Raw genomic sequence first — 17845 nt, 5'->3', positions numbered from 1 at the left:
AGTTATAATTAAACCTAACACTACCCTATCAATAAAATAATTAAATAAACTACCTACAATTACCTACAAATAACCTAACACTACACTATCAATAAATTAAATAAACACAATTGCTACAAATAAATTCAATTAAATAAACTATCTAAAGTACAAAAAATAAAAAAGAACTAAGTTACAGAAAATAAAAAAATATTTACAAACATAAGAAAAATATTACAACAATTTTAAACTAATTACACCTACTCTAAGCCCCCTAATAAAATAACAAAGACCCCCAAAATAAAAAATTCCCTACCCTATTCTAAAATACAAAAATTACAAGCTCTTTTACCTTACCAGCCCTGAACAGGGCCCTTTGCGGGGCATGCCCCAAGAAGTTCAGCTCTTTTGCCTGTAAAAAAAAACATACAATACCCCCCCCCCAACATTACAACCCACCACCCACATACCCCTAATCTAACCCAAACCCCCCTTAAATAAACCTAACACTAAGCCCCTGAAGATCTTCCTACCTTGTCTTCACCTCACCAGGTATCACCGATCCGTCCTGGCTCCAAGATCTTCATCCAACCCAAGCGGGGGTTGGCGATCCATAATCCGGTGCTCCAAAGTCTTCCTCCTATCCGGCAAGAAGAGGACATCCGGACCGGCAAACATCTTCTCCAAGCGGCATCTTCTATGTTCTTCCATCCGATGACGACCGGCTCCATCTTGAAGACCTCCAGCGCGGATCCATCCTCTTCTTCCGACGACTAGACGACGAATGACGGTTCCTTTAAGGGACGTCATCCAAGATGGCGTCCCTCGAATTCCGATTGGCTGATAGGATTCTATCAGCCAATCGGAATTAAGGTAGGAATTTTCTGATTGGCTGATGGAATCAGCCAATCAGAATCAAGTTCAATCCGATTGGCTGATCCAATCAGCCAATCAGATTGAGCTCGCATTCTATTGGCTGTTCCGATCAGCCAATAGAATGCGAGCTCAATCTGATTGGCTGATGGGATCGGCCAATCGGATTGAACTTGATTCTGATTGGCTGATTCCATCAGCCAATCAGAAAATTCCTACCTTAATTCCGATTGGCTGATAGAATCCTATCAGCCAATCGGAATTCGAGGGACGCCATCTTGGATGACGTCCCTTAAAGGAACCGTCATTCGTCGTCTAGTCGTCGGAAGAAGAGGATGGATCCGCGCTGGAGGTCTTCAAGATGGAGCCGGTCGTCATCGGATGGAAGAACATAGAAGATGCCGCTTGGAGAAGATGTTTGCCGGTCCGGATGTCCTCTTCTTGCCGGATAGGAGGAAGACTTTGGAGCACCGGATTATGGATCGCCAACCCCCGCTTGGGTTGGATGAAGATCTTGGAGCCAGGACGGATCGGTGATACCTGGTGAGGTGAAGACAAGGTAGGAAGATCTTCAGGGGCTTAGTGTTAGGTTTATTTAAGGGGGGTTTGGGTTAGATTAGGGGTATGTGGGTGGTGGGTTGTAATGTTGGGGGGGGGGGTATTGTATGTTTTTTTTTACAGGCAAAAGAGCTGAACTTCTTGGGGCATGCCCCGCAAAGGGCCCTGTTCAGGGCTGGTAAGGTAAAAGAGCTTGTAATTTTTGTATTTTAGAATAGGGTAGGGAATTTTTTATTTTGGGGGTCTTTGTTATTTTATTAGGGGGCTTAGAGTAGGTGTAATTAGTTTAAAATTGTTGTAATATTTTTCTTATGTTTGTAAATATTTTTTTATTTTCTGTAACTTAGTTCTTTTTTATTTTTTGTACTTTAGATAGTTTATTTAATTGAATTTATTTGTAGCAATTGTGTTTATTTAATTTATTGATAGTGTAGTGTTAGGTTAATTGTAGGTAATTGTAGGTAGTTTATTTAATTATTTTATTGATAGGGTAGTGTTAGGTTTAATTATAACTTAGGTTAGGATTTATTTTACAGGTAAATTTGTTATTATTTTAACTAGGTAACTATTAAATAGTTCTTAACTATTTAATAGCTATTGTACCTGGTTAAAATAATTACAAAGTTGCCTGTAAAATAAATATTAATCCTAAAATAGCTATAATATAAATGTAATTTATATTGTAGCTATATTATGATTTATTTTACAGGTAAGTATTTAGCTTTAAATAGGAATAAGTTATTTAATAAGAGTTAATTTATTTCGTTAGATGTAAATTATATTTAAGTTAGGGGGGTGTTAGTGTTAGGGTTAGACTTAGCTTTAGGGGTTAATCCATTTATTAGAATAGCGGTGAGCTCCGGTCGGCAGATTAGGGGTTAATAATTGAAGGTAGGTGTCGGCGATGTTAGGGAGGGCAGATTAGGGGTTAATACTATTTATGATAGGGTTAGTGAGGCGGATTAGGGGTTAATACATTTATTATAGTAGCGGTGCGGTCCGCTCGGCAGATTAGGGGTTAATAAGTGTAGGTAGGTGTCGGCGACGTTGTGGGGGGCAGATTAGGGGTTAATAAATATAACATAGGGGTCGGCGATGTTAGGGCAGCAGATTAGGGGTACATAGGGATAACGTAGGTGGCGGCGGTTTACGGAGCGGCAGATTAGGGGTTAATAATATAATGCAGGGGTCAGCGATAGCGGGGGCGGCAGATTAGGGGTTAATAAGTGTAAGGTTAGGGGTGTTTAGACTCGGGGTACATGTTAGGGTGTTAGGTGCAGACGTAGGAAGTGTTTCCCCATAGGAAACAATGGGGCTGCGTTAGGAGCTGAACGCGGCTTTTTTGCAGGTGTTAGGTTTTTTTTCAGCTCAAACAGCCCCATTGTTTCCTATGGGAGAATCGTGCACGAGCACGTTTTTTAGGCTGGCCGCGTCCGTAAGCAACTCTGGTATCGAGAGTTGCATTTGCGGTAAAAATGCTCTACGCTCCTTTTTTGGAGCCTAACGCAGCATTTTTTTGGACTCTCGATACCAGAGTTAATTTTATGGTGCGGCCAGAAAAAAACCCGCGGAGCGTTAACAGCCCTTTTACCGCCGAACTCCAAATCTAGGCCACTATATCTTAGGAAAGAAAATAATTTTTTACACATTCTCTGCATTTGTCAAAAAACAGTAAACGAGTGACAAGAAAACAAAGGAACAGATGCATGCACCAAACAAATTTAGTTGGTTAAAATGTACACTATTTATTAATGATGTATCTATGTCCTTGGTTGATTGATTCTGGTGTAAGCATGTATTGGCCAGTCCTAACCCCATTATAAAAAAAAAATGTTTTGTGATACTGCTGGATAGTACATTAACTTTATTTAAGCTGCTCCTCTGCTAACCATTACCCATAGTAAATAGTGGACAAATACATTTTCAAAAAAGACCATAATAGAAACAATCGGCTAGATTTAGAGTTTGGCGTTAGCCGTCAAAACCAGCGTTAGAGGCTCCTAACGCTGGTTTTGGCCTACCGCCGGTATTTAGAGTCAGTCAGGAAAGGGTCTAACGCTCACTTTCCAGCCGCGACTTTTCCATACCGCAGATCCCCTTACGTCATTTGCGTATCCTATCTTTTCAATGGGATCTTTCTAACGCTGGTATTTAGAGTCGTGGCTGAGGTGAGCATTAGAAATTTAACGACAAAACTCCAGCCGCAGAAAAAAGTCAGTAGTTAAGAGCTTTCTGGGCTAACGCCGGTTTATAAAGCTCTTAACTACTGTGCTCTAAAGTACACTAACATCCATAAACTACCTATGTACCCCTAAACCGAGGCCCCCCCCACATCGCCGCCACTCTATTAAAATTTTTTAACCCCTAATCTGCCGACCGCACACCGCCACCACTTACATTATCCCTATGTACCCCTAATCTGCTGCCCCTAACACCGCTGACCCCTATATTATATTTATTAACCCCTAATCTGCCGCCCCCAACGTCGCCTCCACCTACCTACAATTATTAACCCCTAATCTGCCGACCGGACCTCACCGCCACAATAATAAATGTATTAACCCCTAATCCGCCTCACTCCCGCCTCAATAACCCTATACTAAATAGTATTAACCCCTAATCTGCCCTCCCTAACATCGCCGACACCTAACTTCAAGTATTAACCCCTAATCTGCCGACCGGACCTCACCGCTACTTTAATACATTTATTAACCCCTAAAGCTAAGTCTAACCCTAACCCTAACACCCCCCTAAGTTAAATATAATTTAAATCTAACTAAATAAATTAACTCTTATTAAATTAATTATTCCTATTTAAAGCTAAATACTTACCTGTAAAATAAACCCTAATATAGCTACAATATAAATTATAATTATAGTGTAGCTATTTTAGGGTTTATATTTATTTTACAGGCAACTTTGTATTTATTTTAACCAGGTACAATAGCTATTAAATAGTTAAGAACTATTTAATAGCTACCTAGTTAAAATAATTACAAAATTACCTGTAAAATAAATCCTAACCTAAGTTACAATTAAACCTAACACTACACTATCAATAAATTAATTAAATAATATACCTACAATTATCTACAATTAAACCTAACACTACACTATCAATAAATAAATTACATACAAATACCTACAAATAAATACAATTAAATAAACTAACTAAAGTACAAAAAATAAAAAAAGCTAAGTTACAAAAAATAAAAAAATTAATTACAAACATAATAAAAATATTACAACAATTTTAAGCTAATTACACCTACTCTAAGCCCCCCAAAATAAAAAAATGCCCTACCCTATTCTAAAATTAAAATAGAAAAGCTCTTTTACCTTACCAGCCCTTAAAAGGGCCTTTTGCGGGGCATACCCCAAAGATGCCTGTAAAAAAAAACATACAATACCCCCCCCAACATTACAACCCACCACCCACATACCCCTAATCTAACTCAAACCCCCCTTAAATAAACCTAGCACTAAGCCCCTAAAGATCTTCCTACCTTGTCTTCACCATGCCAGGTATCACCGATCGCTCCAGGCTCCGAAGTCTTCATCCAAGCCCAAGCGGGGGCTGGAGATCCATCATCTGGCTGAAGTCTTCTATCAAGCGGCGGCTGAAGAGGTCCAGAAGAGGCTCCAAAGTCTTCATCCTATCCGGGCAGAAGAGTAGATCCGGACCGGCAACCATCTTCTTCCAAGCGGTGACAAGCGGCTCCATCTTGAAGACCTCTGGCGCGGATCTATCCTCTTCTTCCGACGTCCTAAGTCCGAATGAAGGTTCCTTTAAATGACGTCATCCAAGATGGCGTCCCTCAAATTCCGATTGGCTGATAGGATTCTATCAGCCAATCGGAATTAAGATAGGGAAAATCTGATTGGCTGATTGAATCAGCCAATCAGATTGAGCTCGCATTCTATTGGCTGTTCCGATCAGCCAATAGAATGCAAGCTCAATCTGATTGGCTAATTGGATCAGCCAATCGGATTGAACTTGAATCTGATTGGCTGATTCCATCAGCCAATCAGATTTTTCCTACCTTAATTCCGATTGGCTGATAGAATCCTATTAGCCAATTGGAATTCGTGGGACGCCATCTTGGATGACGTCATTTAAAGGAACCTTCATTCGGACTTAGGACGTCGCAAGAAGAGGATGGATTCTTGCCGGAGGTCTTCAAGATGGAGCCGCTTGTCACCGCTTGGAGGAAGATGGTTGCCGGTCCGGATCTACTCTTCTGCCCGGATAGGATGAAGACTTTGGAGCCTCTTCTATGACCTCTTCAGCCGCCGCTTGATAGAAGACTTCAGCCAGATGATGGATCTCCAGCCCCCGCTTGGGCTTGGATGAAGACTTCGGAGCCTGGAGCGATCGGTGATACCTGGCATGGTGAAGACAAGGTAGGAAGATCTTCAGGGTCTTAGTGTTAGGTTTATTTAAGGGGGGTTTGGGTTAGATTAGGGGTATGTGGGTGGTGGGTTGTAATGTTGGGGGGGTATTGTATGTTTTTTTTTACAGGCAAAAGAGCTGAATTCTTTGGGGTATGCCCCGCAAAAGGCCCTTTTAAGGGCTGGTAAGGTAAAAGAGCTTTTCTATTGTAATTTTAGAATAGGGTAGGGCATTTTTTTATTTTGGGGGGCTTTGTTATTTTATTAGGGGGCTTAGAGTAGGTGTAATTAGCTTAAAATTGTTGTAATATTTTTATTATGTTTGTAATTAATTTTTTCATTTTTTGTAACTTAGCTTTTTTTTATTTTTTGTACTTTAGTTAGTTTATTTAATTGTATTTATTTGTAGGTATTTAATTTAATTTATTTATTGATAGTGTAGTGTTAGGTTTAATTGTAACTTAGGTTAGGATTTATTTTATAGGTAATTTTGTAATTATTTTAACTAGGTAGCCATTAAATAGTTATAAACTATTTAATAGCTATTGTACCTAGTTAAAATAAATACAAAGTTGCCTGTAAAATAAATATAAATCCTAAAATAGCTACAATATAATTATAATTTATATTGTAGCTATATTAGGGTTTATTTTACAGGTAAGTATTTAGCTTTAAATAGGAATAATTTATTTAATAAGAGTTAATTTATTTCGTTAGATTTAAATTATATTTAACTTAGGGGGGTGTTAGTGTTAGGGTTAGACTTAGCTTTAGGGGTTAATAAATTTATTAGAGTAGCGGCGAGGTCTGGTCGGCAGATTAGGGGTTAATACTTGAAGTTAGGTGTCAGCGATGTTAGGGAGGGCAGATTAGGGGTTCATACTATTTATTATAGGGTTAGTGAGGCAGATTAGGGGTTAATACATTTATTATAGTAGCGGTGAGGTCCGGTCGGCAGATTAGGGGTTAATAATTGTAGGTAGGTGGAGGCGACATTGGGGGCGGCATATTAGGGGTTAATAAATATAATATAGGGGTCGGCGGTGTTATGGGCAGCAGATTAGGGGTACATAGGTATAATGTAGGTTGCGGCGGTGTACGGAGCGGCAGATTAGGGGTTAATAATAATATGCAGGGGTCAGCGATAGCGGGGGCAGCAGATTAGTAGGGGTTAATAAGTGTAAGGTTAGGGGTGTTTAGACTCGGGGTACATGTTAGGGTGTTAGGTGCAGACGTAGGAAGTGTTTCCCCATAGGAAACAATTGGGCTGCGTTAGGAGCTGAACGCTGCTTTTTTGCAGGTGTTAGGTTTTTTTTCAGCTCAAACTGCCCCATTGTTTCCTATGGAGGAATCGTGCATGAGCACGTTTTTGAAGCTGGCCGCGTCCATAAGCACCGCTGGTATTGAGAGTTGCAGTGGCGGTAAATTATGCTCTACGCTCCCTTTTTGGAGCCTAACGCAGCCATTCTGTGAACTCTAAATACCAGCGGTATTTAAAAGGTGTGGGGAAAAAAAAGCATGCGTTAGCTACGCGGGTCGTTACCGACAAAACTCTAAATCTAGGCGAATTTGAATTGATATTTTTTTTTCTGTGAAAAGCTTTAATTTATATTCTAACGTTGTCAGAATATAAAAATGTATTTATCATCTTTTTGTCTTAAATCAAATATTATTTATAACAAATGAAAGATTAGGGAGTAGCACTGAGAATATATTTGTGATCATCTAGACCTGCTTAATATGTTTTCTATGGGAAATGCCTTTTTATCTATGAAATGCCTCATATCTGGGTGACTTAATACTCCATGGTATAGCGTCACCTATGTCTAACCGTGAGACTATTGAATGTATAATTTGTAAACATTTATATTGTACTGTGTTCATTTTTTCCTGTTTCCCTGTATATCTGTTAACTGCAAGAGATATAGCAGTAACATTTGGCTTATAACAAAGGGGAATCAGCACTAATAGCTATTATTTGCTTTCTGATCAAGAGACTTCCTATTGATAATCAATGGACAGAGCTGAAAATGTTTATAGAGACATAGACAGGTTAGCTTACAATTAAATTCCTCCTCTTTTTGTAACGCATATTCCCATAGGTATGATGTCTTGAATGTCTTATTGTCTTACCAGATATAATACTACATTTTGCCAAAAATATCAACACATTTTGAATACATTTGTTCTAGAAAGTATGATTTCAAAACTTGAATATGAGAAAAATAACTAAATATGTAGGAAGGCAAGTTTGTTGAACAAGAGACTAATTTGAATTAGTTGACCGGGGAGTAGAAGTCCCAATGCATAGTTTAATGACATCAAGATGGTGTCAGGGCATTCCAAAAGAAGGTAAAAGTGCCAGTACTTCTGGTGTAAATAGGTGGATTATGTGACAGGGACTTTTGCAACTTGAACCCAATAGTTGAACATGTGAACATAATGCAATGTAGAGCTCCAAGAAGCTGGAAACTGACAAAACATTTGTAGTCTCTGGGAACCTCTTAGTAATAGAGGCTAAACTCAAGGTGAAGGCTAAGGGTCATATAAAGAAGAAAACTGAACTTTAAAGACAAATATTTAATATATATACATACACATATATAAACATGCCTTTTTTGAAAATGGCATTTAAATTACATGTCTTGCTGCTGGACATGTTCATCGTGTTCAATGTAAACAGTTTTAACCCAAAGCTAAAAAATTTGATGAAAACATATGTAGTGAATGGCGCAAAAAAATTACCATCCAAGAATATTACTCAAATAGTAAAAACAAGCAGATGAAATTCATTACAGCTTCATCTTAACCTTGAAAGGACATTAAATAAATTGTATAAGCATAGTATCCTCTCCTTGTCTCAATTCATAGGTGCTGCCATATTTAAATTTAGCTATCAGTCCATTCCAGTGTTGACGTGTTTGCATTTGTGCAGTAATCTTCAGATTCTTTGCAGTAACACTAAGGTTTTAAAATGGTGACCCCCATAAGTAGAGAGATGCATTAAATGCATTTAATGGTTAATGTCCCTTTAGGAATGTATAGCCTTCGAATTTCATATAAAAAGTCATAAAAACAAAGACCACTAAAAAATGTGGGATTTAATTAAATATTTGATTCAGTTCCCACAAGGTCCCCTACAGTCATTTACTGTACTACACATTTTCACTGGCGACCAATCAAATACAAGTTTACTGTTTCAAAGCTTAGGTAGACATCTGTAGAAAGATATTACCAATGAAAGTGATGTCAACTGGGAAAGGGTTAATACACTGATTTATGCAGAGAATGTGGAACTAACACCATGCATGGGGGTGATTTTAATAGAATGTTAACTACATCTTATGTTTATGATAACATATAAATTATTTTGAATATCAGCTCTATTGAGTATATCAAATATGTGTCATTATCTGTCTAATAATATCTTGTAAAGGAACTTCATATACAGGTGATAATGAAGTATTAAAAACATTAAATGACTTTCCACATTGTACAAGAACAGTGAGGATCCAGAAGAGAGGTGTGTGTTTAGCATGTACTTAAAATGCAGTAATGACAAGCTAAAATGTAAAATGAGCATCTGATTGGCACTAGACATGTGTCATGTTTACTACACAACATGGGAATGATACTTTCACCAAGTTTCAGTGGACATGATCAGAAAACAAATGTTTTATGGAACATTTATAATTAAATGGATAGAATCTAAACTATTTTTGATCTTTATATAATATAAAGAGTTTGAAAAAGGTCCATCAAGTTTCTGACTGTGCGGAAAAAAGTCCCTCTCAACTACAAAATTACATTCACTGTTATATCACTGTAATGCTGCTTTGCAAAAAAAAGCACTCAGTCTTTTTATTATTTTAAAATTACTACATTAGCTAAAATAACCTCACTTGGCAGATAATTCTGTACTATTAAGAACCCATTGCCTTGCTGTAGGCAAAATATTTTCTTTTGTACAGTCCTGCTGATGAACATGCCAAATGACTAGTGCTTATATGGTCCTGTATATATCTGTATAATGTAATTATATCCCTTTTCGATGCCTCTTTTCCAGTGTAGATAAGTGCAACTTTTCCAGTAAATCTTCCATTTTCCTTATCAATTGTATCCCCCTCCTTTCTACCTTTTCCAGTTCTTCAATGCCATTCTTAAAAACGTGCCATACATTTTACTGCATATTCAAAGTGGAGGTCTTACTTATTGATTTATAAATAGGAAATTATATTATTTTATACTCACATCAAGCTTGAATTATCTATCATAACTGCAATATGTTTTGTTTTTTGAATTGGTAACCATTTAAATGTAGAATCTTGTACTACAACAGCTTTTGTTCTGTGATATCATTGTATTTATAGTCACAGAGAAATGGTAAATGAATAATGTCCTCCAACTTCCAAGATTCTTTAAAATAAACCTTTATTCAGAAAAACATGGATCCAATACAGCAAACAGCAACATTTTGGGCTATGACATGCCCTTACTCATGTTTCAATCATGAAGCATGAGTAAGGGCATGTTGTAGCCCGAAACGTTACTGTTTGCTGTATTGGATCCATGTTTTGCTGAATAAAGGTCTATTTTATTCATGTGTGTTTCGTTTCGCCTGAATTTCGGTTTCGGACGAACTTTGACCGATTCGGAGATTCAAATGAATCTGAATTTCCGAATCGATACCATAACTAAAATCCCAAAAATGAATAAATCAGTTTCCGAATTTTCGGATCCATTATTCATATTCAGAATTTTTCATTGTTCTAATCCAAACCGCAGTTCCCCAACATCGTCAACACTAACAAAATCGCTAAATAAAGCTATTAACCCCTAAACCACCATTCCCCGACATCGCCAACACTAACTAAATCACCAAATAAAGCTATTAACCCCTATACCACCATTCCCCAACAACGCTGACACCAACTAAATCACTGAATAAAGCTATTAACCCCTAAACCACCATTCCCCAACATCGCCAACACTAACTAAACCTATTAACCCCTAAACTGCAGTTCCCCAACATCGTCAACACTAACTGAAACACTAAATAAACCTATTAACCCCTAAAATACTGTTCCCAGACATCGCCAACACTAACTAAACCTATTAACCCCTAAATCGCTGTTCCCAAACATCGTCAACACTAACTAAACCTAATAACCCCTAAAGATTACTAAAAAATTAAAACTACAATTACAAAAAATAAAAAACTACCATTACAAAACATAACAAACAAAATTATCCAAAATAATAAAAATGATTCCTTTTCTAATACCCTGTTTTAAAAAAAAAACCCACTCCAAAATTAAAAACCCTAATCTATAATAAACTACCAAGGGCCTTTTTGTAGGGCATTGCTCTAAAGTTAACATCTCTTCTGCAAACAAATAAAAACAAACACCCCCTTACATTACAAACCCCCACCCCCCCAAAGCCACAAAATAAAAAAACATAACTAAAAAAACCTAATCTACTGCCCTGAAGAGGGCATTTGTATGGGCATTGCCCTTAATAGGGCATTCTTCTCTTTTTCGGCCATTAAACTAAAAAAAGCCCTAATCTAAAAAAACACCCCAAAAAAAAAAAAAAACTCCTAACACTAACCCCAAAATCAGTGCTCACAGTTGCTAAAGTCTGGTGAAAGATCTTCATCCCAGCAGCGAAGCATCTTTATCCAGACAGCTCCATCTGTATCCATTGCGAGACCGGCATCTTCTATCTTTATCCCAATGGAGGCGTAGCGGTCGGTGGATGTGCGGAGGCGGAGGTCCATTGGTCCGACGTGGAGGTCCTCTTCATGCGATCGTTTGAATCAGCCAATAGGATTTAAGCAGCTCTAATTCCTATTGGCTGATTTAAATTTTTCAGCTAATATGAATGCAATGGTACCCCAATATAAAAGAGGTACCTTGCATTGAATCCTCAGTGTGCGGCAGACGATTTCATGAAGAGGACCTCCACGTTGGACCGATGGACCTCCGCCTCTGCACATCAACCACTCCGCAGGGATGAAGAAGATGCTGGTCCCATGATGGATGAAGATGGAGCCACCTGGATGAAGATGTTTCGCCGCTGGGATGAAGATCGTTCGTCAGAGTTCAGCAAGTGTGAGTACAGATTTTGGGGTTAGTGTTATTTTGTTTTTTGGGGGGCTTTTTTTTATTTGAATGGACCGAAAAAGAGCTAAATACCCTTTTAAGGGCAGTAAAAGAGCTGAATGCCCTTTTAAGGGCAATGCCCATACAAATGTCCTTTTCAGGGCAATGGGTAGATTAGGTTTATTTTTAGTTTGTGGGTTTTGGGATTTGTAATGTTAACTTTAGGGCAATGCCCTACAAAAGGCCCTTATAAGGGCCCTTGGTGGTTTATTAAAGATTAGGTTTTTTTATTTTGGGGTGTTTTTTTTCTTAAAACAGGGTATTAGAATAGGAATAATTTTTATTTTTTTGGATAATTTCGTTTGTTATTTTTTAATGGTAGTTTTTTTATTTTTTGTAATTTTAGTGTTTTTTATTTTTTGTAATTGTAGTTTAAATTTTTTAGTAATGTTAGGTTTTTTATTTTTAGTAATGTTAGGTTTTATTAGTGTAAACTTAGCTTTTATTTTTATTTCACAGGTAAGTCTGTATTTATTTGAACTAGGTAGTTAGTAAATAGTTGTATTGTAGCTAGCTTAGGTTTTACTTTTATTTCCCAGTTAAAGGGACACTGAACCCCATTTTTTTCTTTTGTGATTCAGATAAAGCATGCAATTTTAAGCAAAATTCTAATTGACTCCTATTATCAAATTGTCTTCATTCTCTTGGTATCTTTATTTGAAATGCAAGAATGTAAGTTTAGATGCCGGCCCATTTTTGGTGAACAAACTGGGTTGTTCTTGCCGATAGGTGGATAAACTCACCCACCAATAAACAAGTTCTTTCCATGGTTCTGAAACAAAAAAATTGCTTAGATGCTATCTTTTTCAAATAAAGAAAGCAAGAGAACAAAGAAAAATTGATAATAGGTGTAAATTAAAAAGTTGCTTAAAATTGCATGCTCTATCTGAATCACGAAAGAAAAAATTGGGTTTCAGTGTCCCTTTAAGTTTTTATTTATTTTTAAATAGGTAGTTAGTTAATAATTGTAACTTTAATTTAGGTCTATTTTAATTATGTTAACCCCTTAACGACCAACGACGTATGGGGTACGTCCTGCAAAAAAATGCAGTTAATGACCAAGGACGTACCCTGTACGTCGTTGGTCTTTGAAAGCAGTGGAAGCGATCCTGATCACTTCCAACTGCTTTCATGTTATAGCAGTGATGCCTCGATATTGAGGCATCCTGCTATAACATTTTTTAGCCCACCGATGAAGAGAGAGCCACCCTGTGGCCCTCTCTGCATCGGCCATCAATGGCCATGTTAGTTGGTGGGTGGGAGCTGATCCAGGGAGGCGGGTGGGCGGCCATCGGTGGGGAAGGGGGCGAGATCGAGTGCGCGCGCGTGTGCGTGGGTGCGCGCGCGTGTGCGCGCGTGCACGTGAGTGGGTGCGCGCGCGTGCACGGGGGCGGGTGCGCGCGCGCGGGCGGGTGGGAACCCTACACTATGGAACAAAAGTTAAGTGTTACACGGTGGGAGAGAGGGTGGGAGCATTAGAAATTAAGTTGTTATTTAACGATCTGGGAGGGTGGGAGGTTGGGGGTTGAGGGGGGGCAGCTACACTACAGAAAATACAAATTTTTAAAATAATAAAATATAATAAAAAAGATATTTGATTTCAAACTGGGTACTGGCAGACAGCTGCCAGTACCCAATATGGCGCATAATAAGGCAGAGAGGGGGGTTAGAGAGCTGTTTGGGGGGGATCAGGGAGGTTGAGGGCTAAGGGGGGATCCTACAGAGCAGAATTATCATTTTTTTTTTTTTTTAAATCCCAAAAAAAATCTTATTTTAGTACTGGCAGACTTACTGCCAGTACTTAAGATGGCGGGGACAATTGTGGGGTGGGGGAGGGAAGAGAGCTGTTTGGGAGGGATCAGGGGGTGTGATGTGTCATGTGGGAGGTTGATACCTACACTAAAGCTAAAATTAACCCTGCAAGCTCCCTACAAGCTCCCTAATTAACACCTTCAATGCTGGGCATTATACACGTGTGGTGCGCAACGGCATTTAGCTGCCTTCTAATTACCAAAAAGCAAAGCCAAAGCCATATATGTCTGCTATTTCTGAACAAAGGGGATCCCAGAGAAGCTTTTACAACCATTTATGCCATAATTGCACAAGCTGTTTGTAAATAATTTCAGTGAGAAACCTAAAATTGTGAAAAATTTAACGCTTTATTTTTATTTGTTAGCATTTGGCGGTGAAATGGTGGCATGAAATATACCAAAATGGGCCTAGATCAATACTTTGGGTTGTCTACTACATTATACTAAAGCTAAAATTAACCCTAAAAGCTCCCTACAAGCTTCCTAATTAACCCCTTCAATGCTGGGCATAATACATGTGTGGTGCGCAGTGGCATTTTGCGGCCTTCTAAATACCAAAAAGCAATGCCAAAGCCATATATGTCTGGAATTTCTGAACAAAGGGGATCCCAGAGAAGCATTTACAACCATTTGTGCCATAATTGCACAAGTTGTTTGTAAATAATTTCAGTGAGAAACCTAAAGTTTGTGAAACAATTTGTGAAAAAGTGAACAATTTTTTTTATTTGATCGCATTTGGTAGTGAAATGGTGGCATGAAATATACCAAAATTGGCCTAGATCAATACTTTGGGATGTCTTCTAAAAAAAAATATATGCATGTCAAGGGATATTCAGGGATTCCTGAAAGATATCAGTGTCCCAATGTAACTAGCGCTAATTTTGAAAAAAAGTGGTTTGGAAATAGCAAAGTGCTACTTGTATTTATGGCCCTATAATTTGCAAAAAAAGCAAAGCACATGTAAATATTGGGTATTTCTAAACTCAGGACAAAATTTAGAAACTATTTAGCATGGGTGTTTTTTGGTGGTTGTAGATATGTAACAGATTTTGGGGGTCAAAGTTAGAAAAAGTGTGTTTTTTTCCATTTTTTCCTCATATTTTATAATTTTTTTTATAGTAAATTATAAGATATGATGAAAATAATGGTATCTTTAGAAAGTCCATTTAGTGGCGAGAAAAACGGTATATAATATGTGTGGGTACAGTAAATGAGTAAGAGGAAAATTACAGCTAAACACAAACACTGCAGAAATGTAAAAATAGCCTTGGTCCCAAACGGACAGAAAATGGAAAAGTGCTGTGGTCCTTAAGGGGTTAAAGTAAGAGGGTGTTAGGTTTAGGGGTTAATATAGTTTAATTTAGGTTGTTGCTATGTGGGGGCTGGCGGCTTAGGGGTTAATAGATTTAGTTAGTGCTGGCCTTGTGGGTGTACTACAGTTTAGGGGTTAATAGGTTTAGTTAGTGTTTTAATTAGTGTTGGCGATGTGAGTGTACGGCGGTTTAGGGGTTTTTAGGTTTAGTTGGTGTTGGTGATGCTTGGGAATGGCGGTTTAGGGGTTAATAGGTTTAGTTAGTGTCGGCGATGTCGGGGGAACTGTGGTTTAGGGGTTAAGTTAGAGGGTGTTAGGTTTAGGGGTTAATATAGTTTAATTTAGGTTGTTGCTATGTGGGGGCTGGTGGTTTAGGGGTTAATAGATTTAGTTAGTGCTGGCCTTGTGGGTGTACTACAGTTTAGGGGTTAATAGGTTTAGTTAGTGTTTTAATTAGTGTACGGCGGTTTAGGGGTTTTTAGGTTTATTTAGTGTTGGAGATGCTTGGGAATGGAAGGTTTAGGGGTTAATAGGTTTAGTTAGTGTCGGCGATGTCGGGGGAACTGTGGTTTAGGGGTTAATAGGCTTAGTTAGTGTTGGCGATGTTGGGGAACTGCGGTTTAGGGGTTAATAGGTTTAGTTAGTGTCGGCGATGTCAGGGAACTGCGGTTTAGGGGTTAATAAGTTTAGGTAGTGTTGGTGATGGGGGGAAGCGATTTAGGGGTTAATAGTTTTAGTTAGTGTCGACTATGTGGGGGGACAATGGTTTAGGGGTTAATAGCTTTATTTAGTGTTGGCGATGTGGGTGGCAGCAGCAATTTCAGATAATTTTGTTTCGGCAATCGCCGGCATATTAGTTATGTTTAGTTAAATCGTTTTTTCAGATCCTTTCGTTTTTTTTTGGAACCATTCTTTATTCATATGCATTATTCTATTCTAAACTTCAGATTAATAAAGAATGGATCAGAAAAAAACGAACAGATCTGAAAAAACAATTTAACTAATTTGCCGAAACAAAAAAAACTTAACTAAGCTAATTTGCCAAAACGAAATTATTTATTTAACTAATGAAAACTAAACAAAGTTTTTAGAGTTGCACATGTCTAGTCTGTTTTAAAAAATCTTGGAAGCTGGAGGACATTGTTAATTTTCTGAATTTGGAGTTTGGTAAACCTCCTCTGTTTGCTCATAATAAGTGCGGTGCCCACACCTGCATTTGTAAGCACAGAGAAATGTTGACTTGATTGCTTGTACGTTACTTGTACTTATATTATTTTAAAAAAATTACATATATATATATATATTTATTTTTTTTTAAAAAAAGGAAAGATTATTATTACATACTCACATGGATATATACACCTTTTATACCAGACAATACCTTACTGTTTTTTTGCAACTACTGACTGGCATAGCACCTTGCTCTAAGTCTGATATCTACAATAGTTCTCAAGTCATTTTCCTTTAATCATATCTCTAACCCAATCCCATTTAGAGTATAAATTGCTTGTTTACTTTTCCTGCTCCAATGCATAACTTTGCATTTAGCTAACCTAAATCTTATCTGCCACTTGGCAGCTTAGTACCCCATTTATACAAATCCCTCTGACATAAAAAATCAGACTTCTCTTACGTGGTCAATGAGTTCCCGAACCATGCCATTCCATTCGCCTTTATCATTTTGTGCTCCATATTTACCATCAACTACCAGTCTTACTTCGTAGATAAAACCTAATATGTTAGACAGCTCTTTTAATAGATCCAAACAATATCCCTCAAATCGATCATTTCCAGTCAGAGGCTTGTCTGACTTTTTATACATAACGTAGGGATCCTCCTGCATCAAACAAAATTACATGCATTAAGCGCAAATGTATATTCAAGATATTCCCAATAAATCATCATTAGGTCTTATACAAGGTTGTTGTTTAGCTAACGAATATAGATTATATACATAGCAATATATTTAAAATAAACTACTGCATTGCAAAAAAGACCTACATGCAATTTTTAGAGGCATTTTCTAAGAACAATTTGCATTGTTTGATACTCTAAGAACACATTTCTTTAAAAGTATCTTCAATATTTAGATTTGCAGTTACCAATTAGTGAAATATATAAATGTAATCCTGTTCTGATCAGCCAATCACTGTATAGGATGTAGTCATAGTCAAATTACAGGAAAAACAGGCAAAACAAGATAAAAGTTCATTACAATTGTTTTTAATATGAATAATTTAACAGTGTATTATGAATTCAGTTATTCATTTAATGTCCCTTAAATGCTGATATACCTCTTGATTTTAAATATCTTTGTTTTAAACATACTTCCCAACTCTATATATCCTTATACATACCTTCAGTCATGTTTTGCAATTCTACAAATAGATAGATCATACTGTATCCCATTTGCATCATCTGCCTTGTAATGTTTCACTACTTTGTAAATAATATCATTTATCCACTTCAAAACTGTATGCAATACTTATCTAAGATTTACAGATTAGACAACCAATTTTTAATTTATTGTGCTCCTTCTTCTTGATATATAATCAATCCTTATGTGTTATGACAAATCAATGAAGCTCCTTGTTAAAGATTTCAGTCATAATTGTTTCAATTAAACTCTAATTGAACTACTTCAGATAGAGATGTACTCTCCTATAGATTTTGTATGTTCAGCCTATATTGACTTTCTGTGCAGATGATTGATGAATGATTTGTATGCAATAATAGCAATAAGACTTATCGCT

At 37.4% G+C, this 17845-nt stretch overlaps 1 protein-coding gene across 1 annotated transcript in view; it reads right to left on the bottom strand.

Annotated features, from left to right (window-relative positions):
• The window catches only part of GRIK1 (glutamate ionotropic receptor kainate type subunit 1), an 847144-nt gene that overhangs the window by 151299 nt on the left and 678000 nt on the right, over positions 1 to 17845 (bottom strand). The window contains exon 12 of the mRNA XM_053705180.1: positions 16726 to 16929. Coding sequence (XP_053561155.1) covers positions 16726 to 16929 — 204 coding nt within the window. The remainder of the gene's footprint in view (positions 1 to 16725; positions 16930 to 17845) is intronic.

Source organism: Bombina bombina, chromosome 3 (genome assembly GCF_027579735.1).
Source record: "Bombina bombina isolate aBomBom1 chromosome 3, aBomBom1.pri, whole genome shotgun sequence".
NCBI classification, from domain to species: Eukaryota; Metazoa; Chordata; class Amphibia; order Anura; family Bombinatoridae; genus Bombina; species Bombina bombina.
Note: the sequence above shows the minus strand (reverse complement) of the source record. Positions and strands in the feature narration are given on the sequence as shown.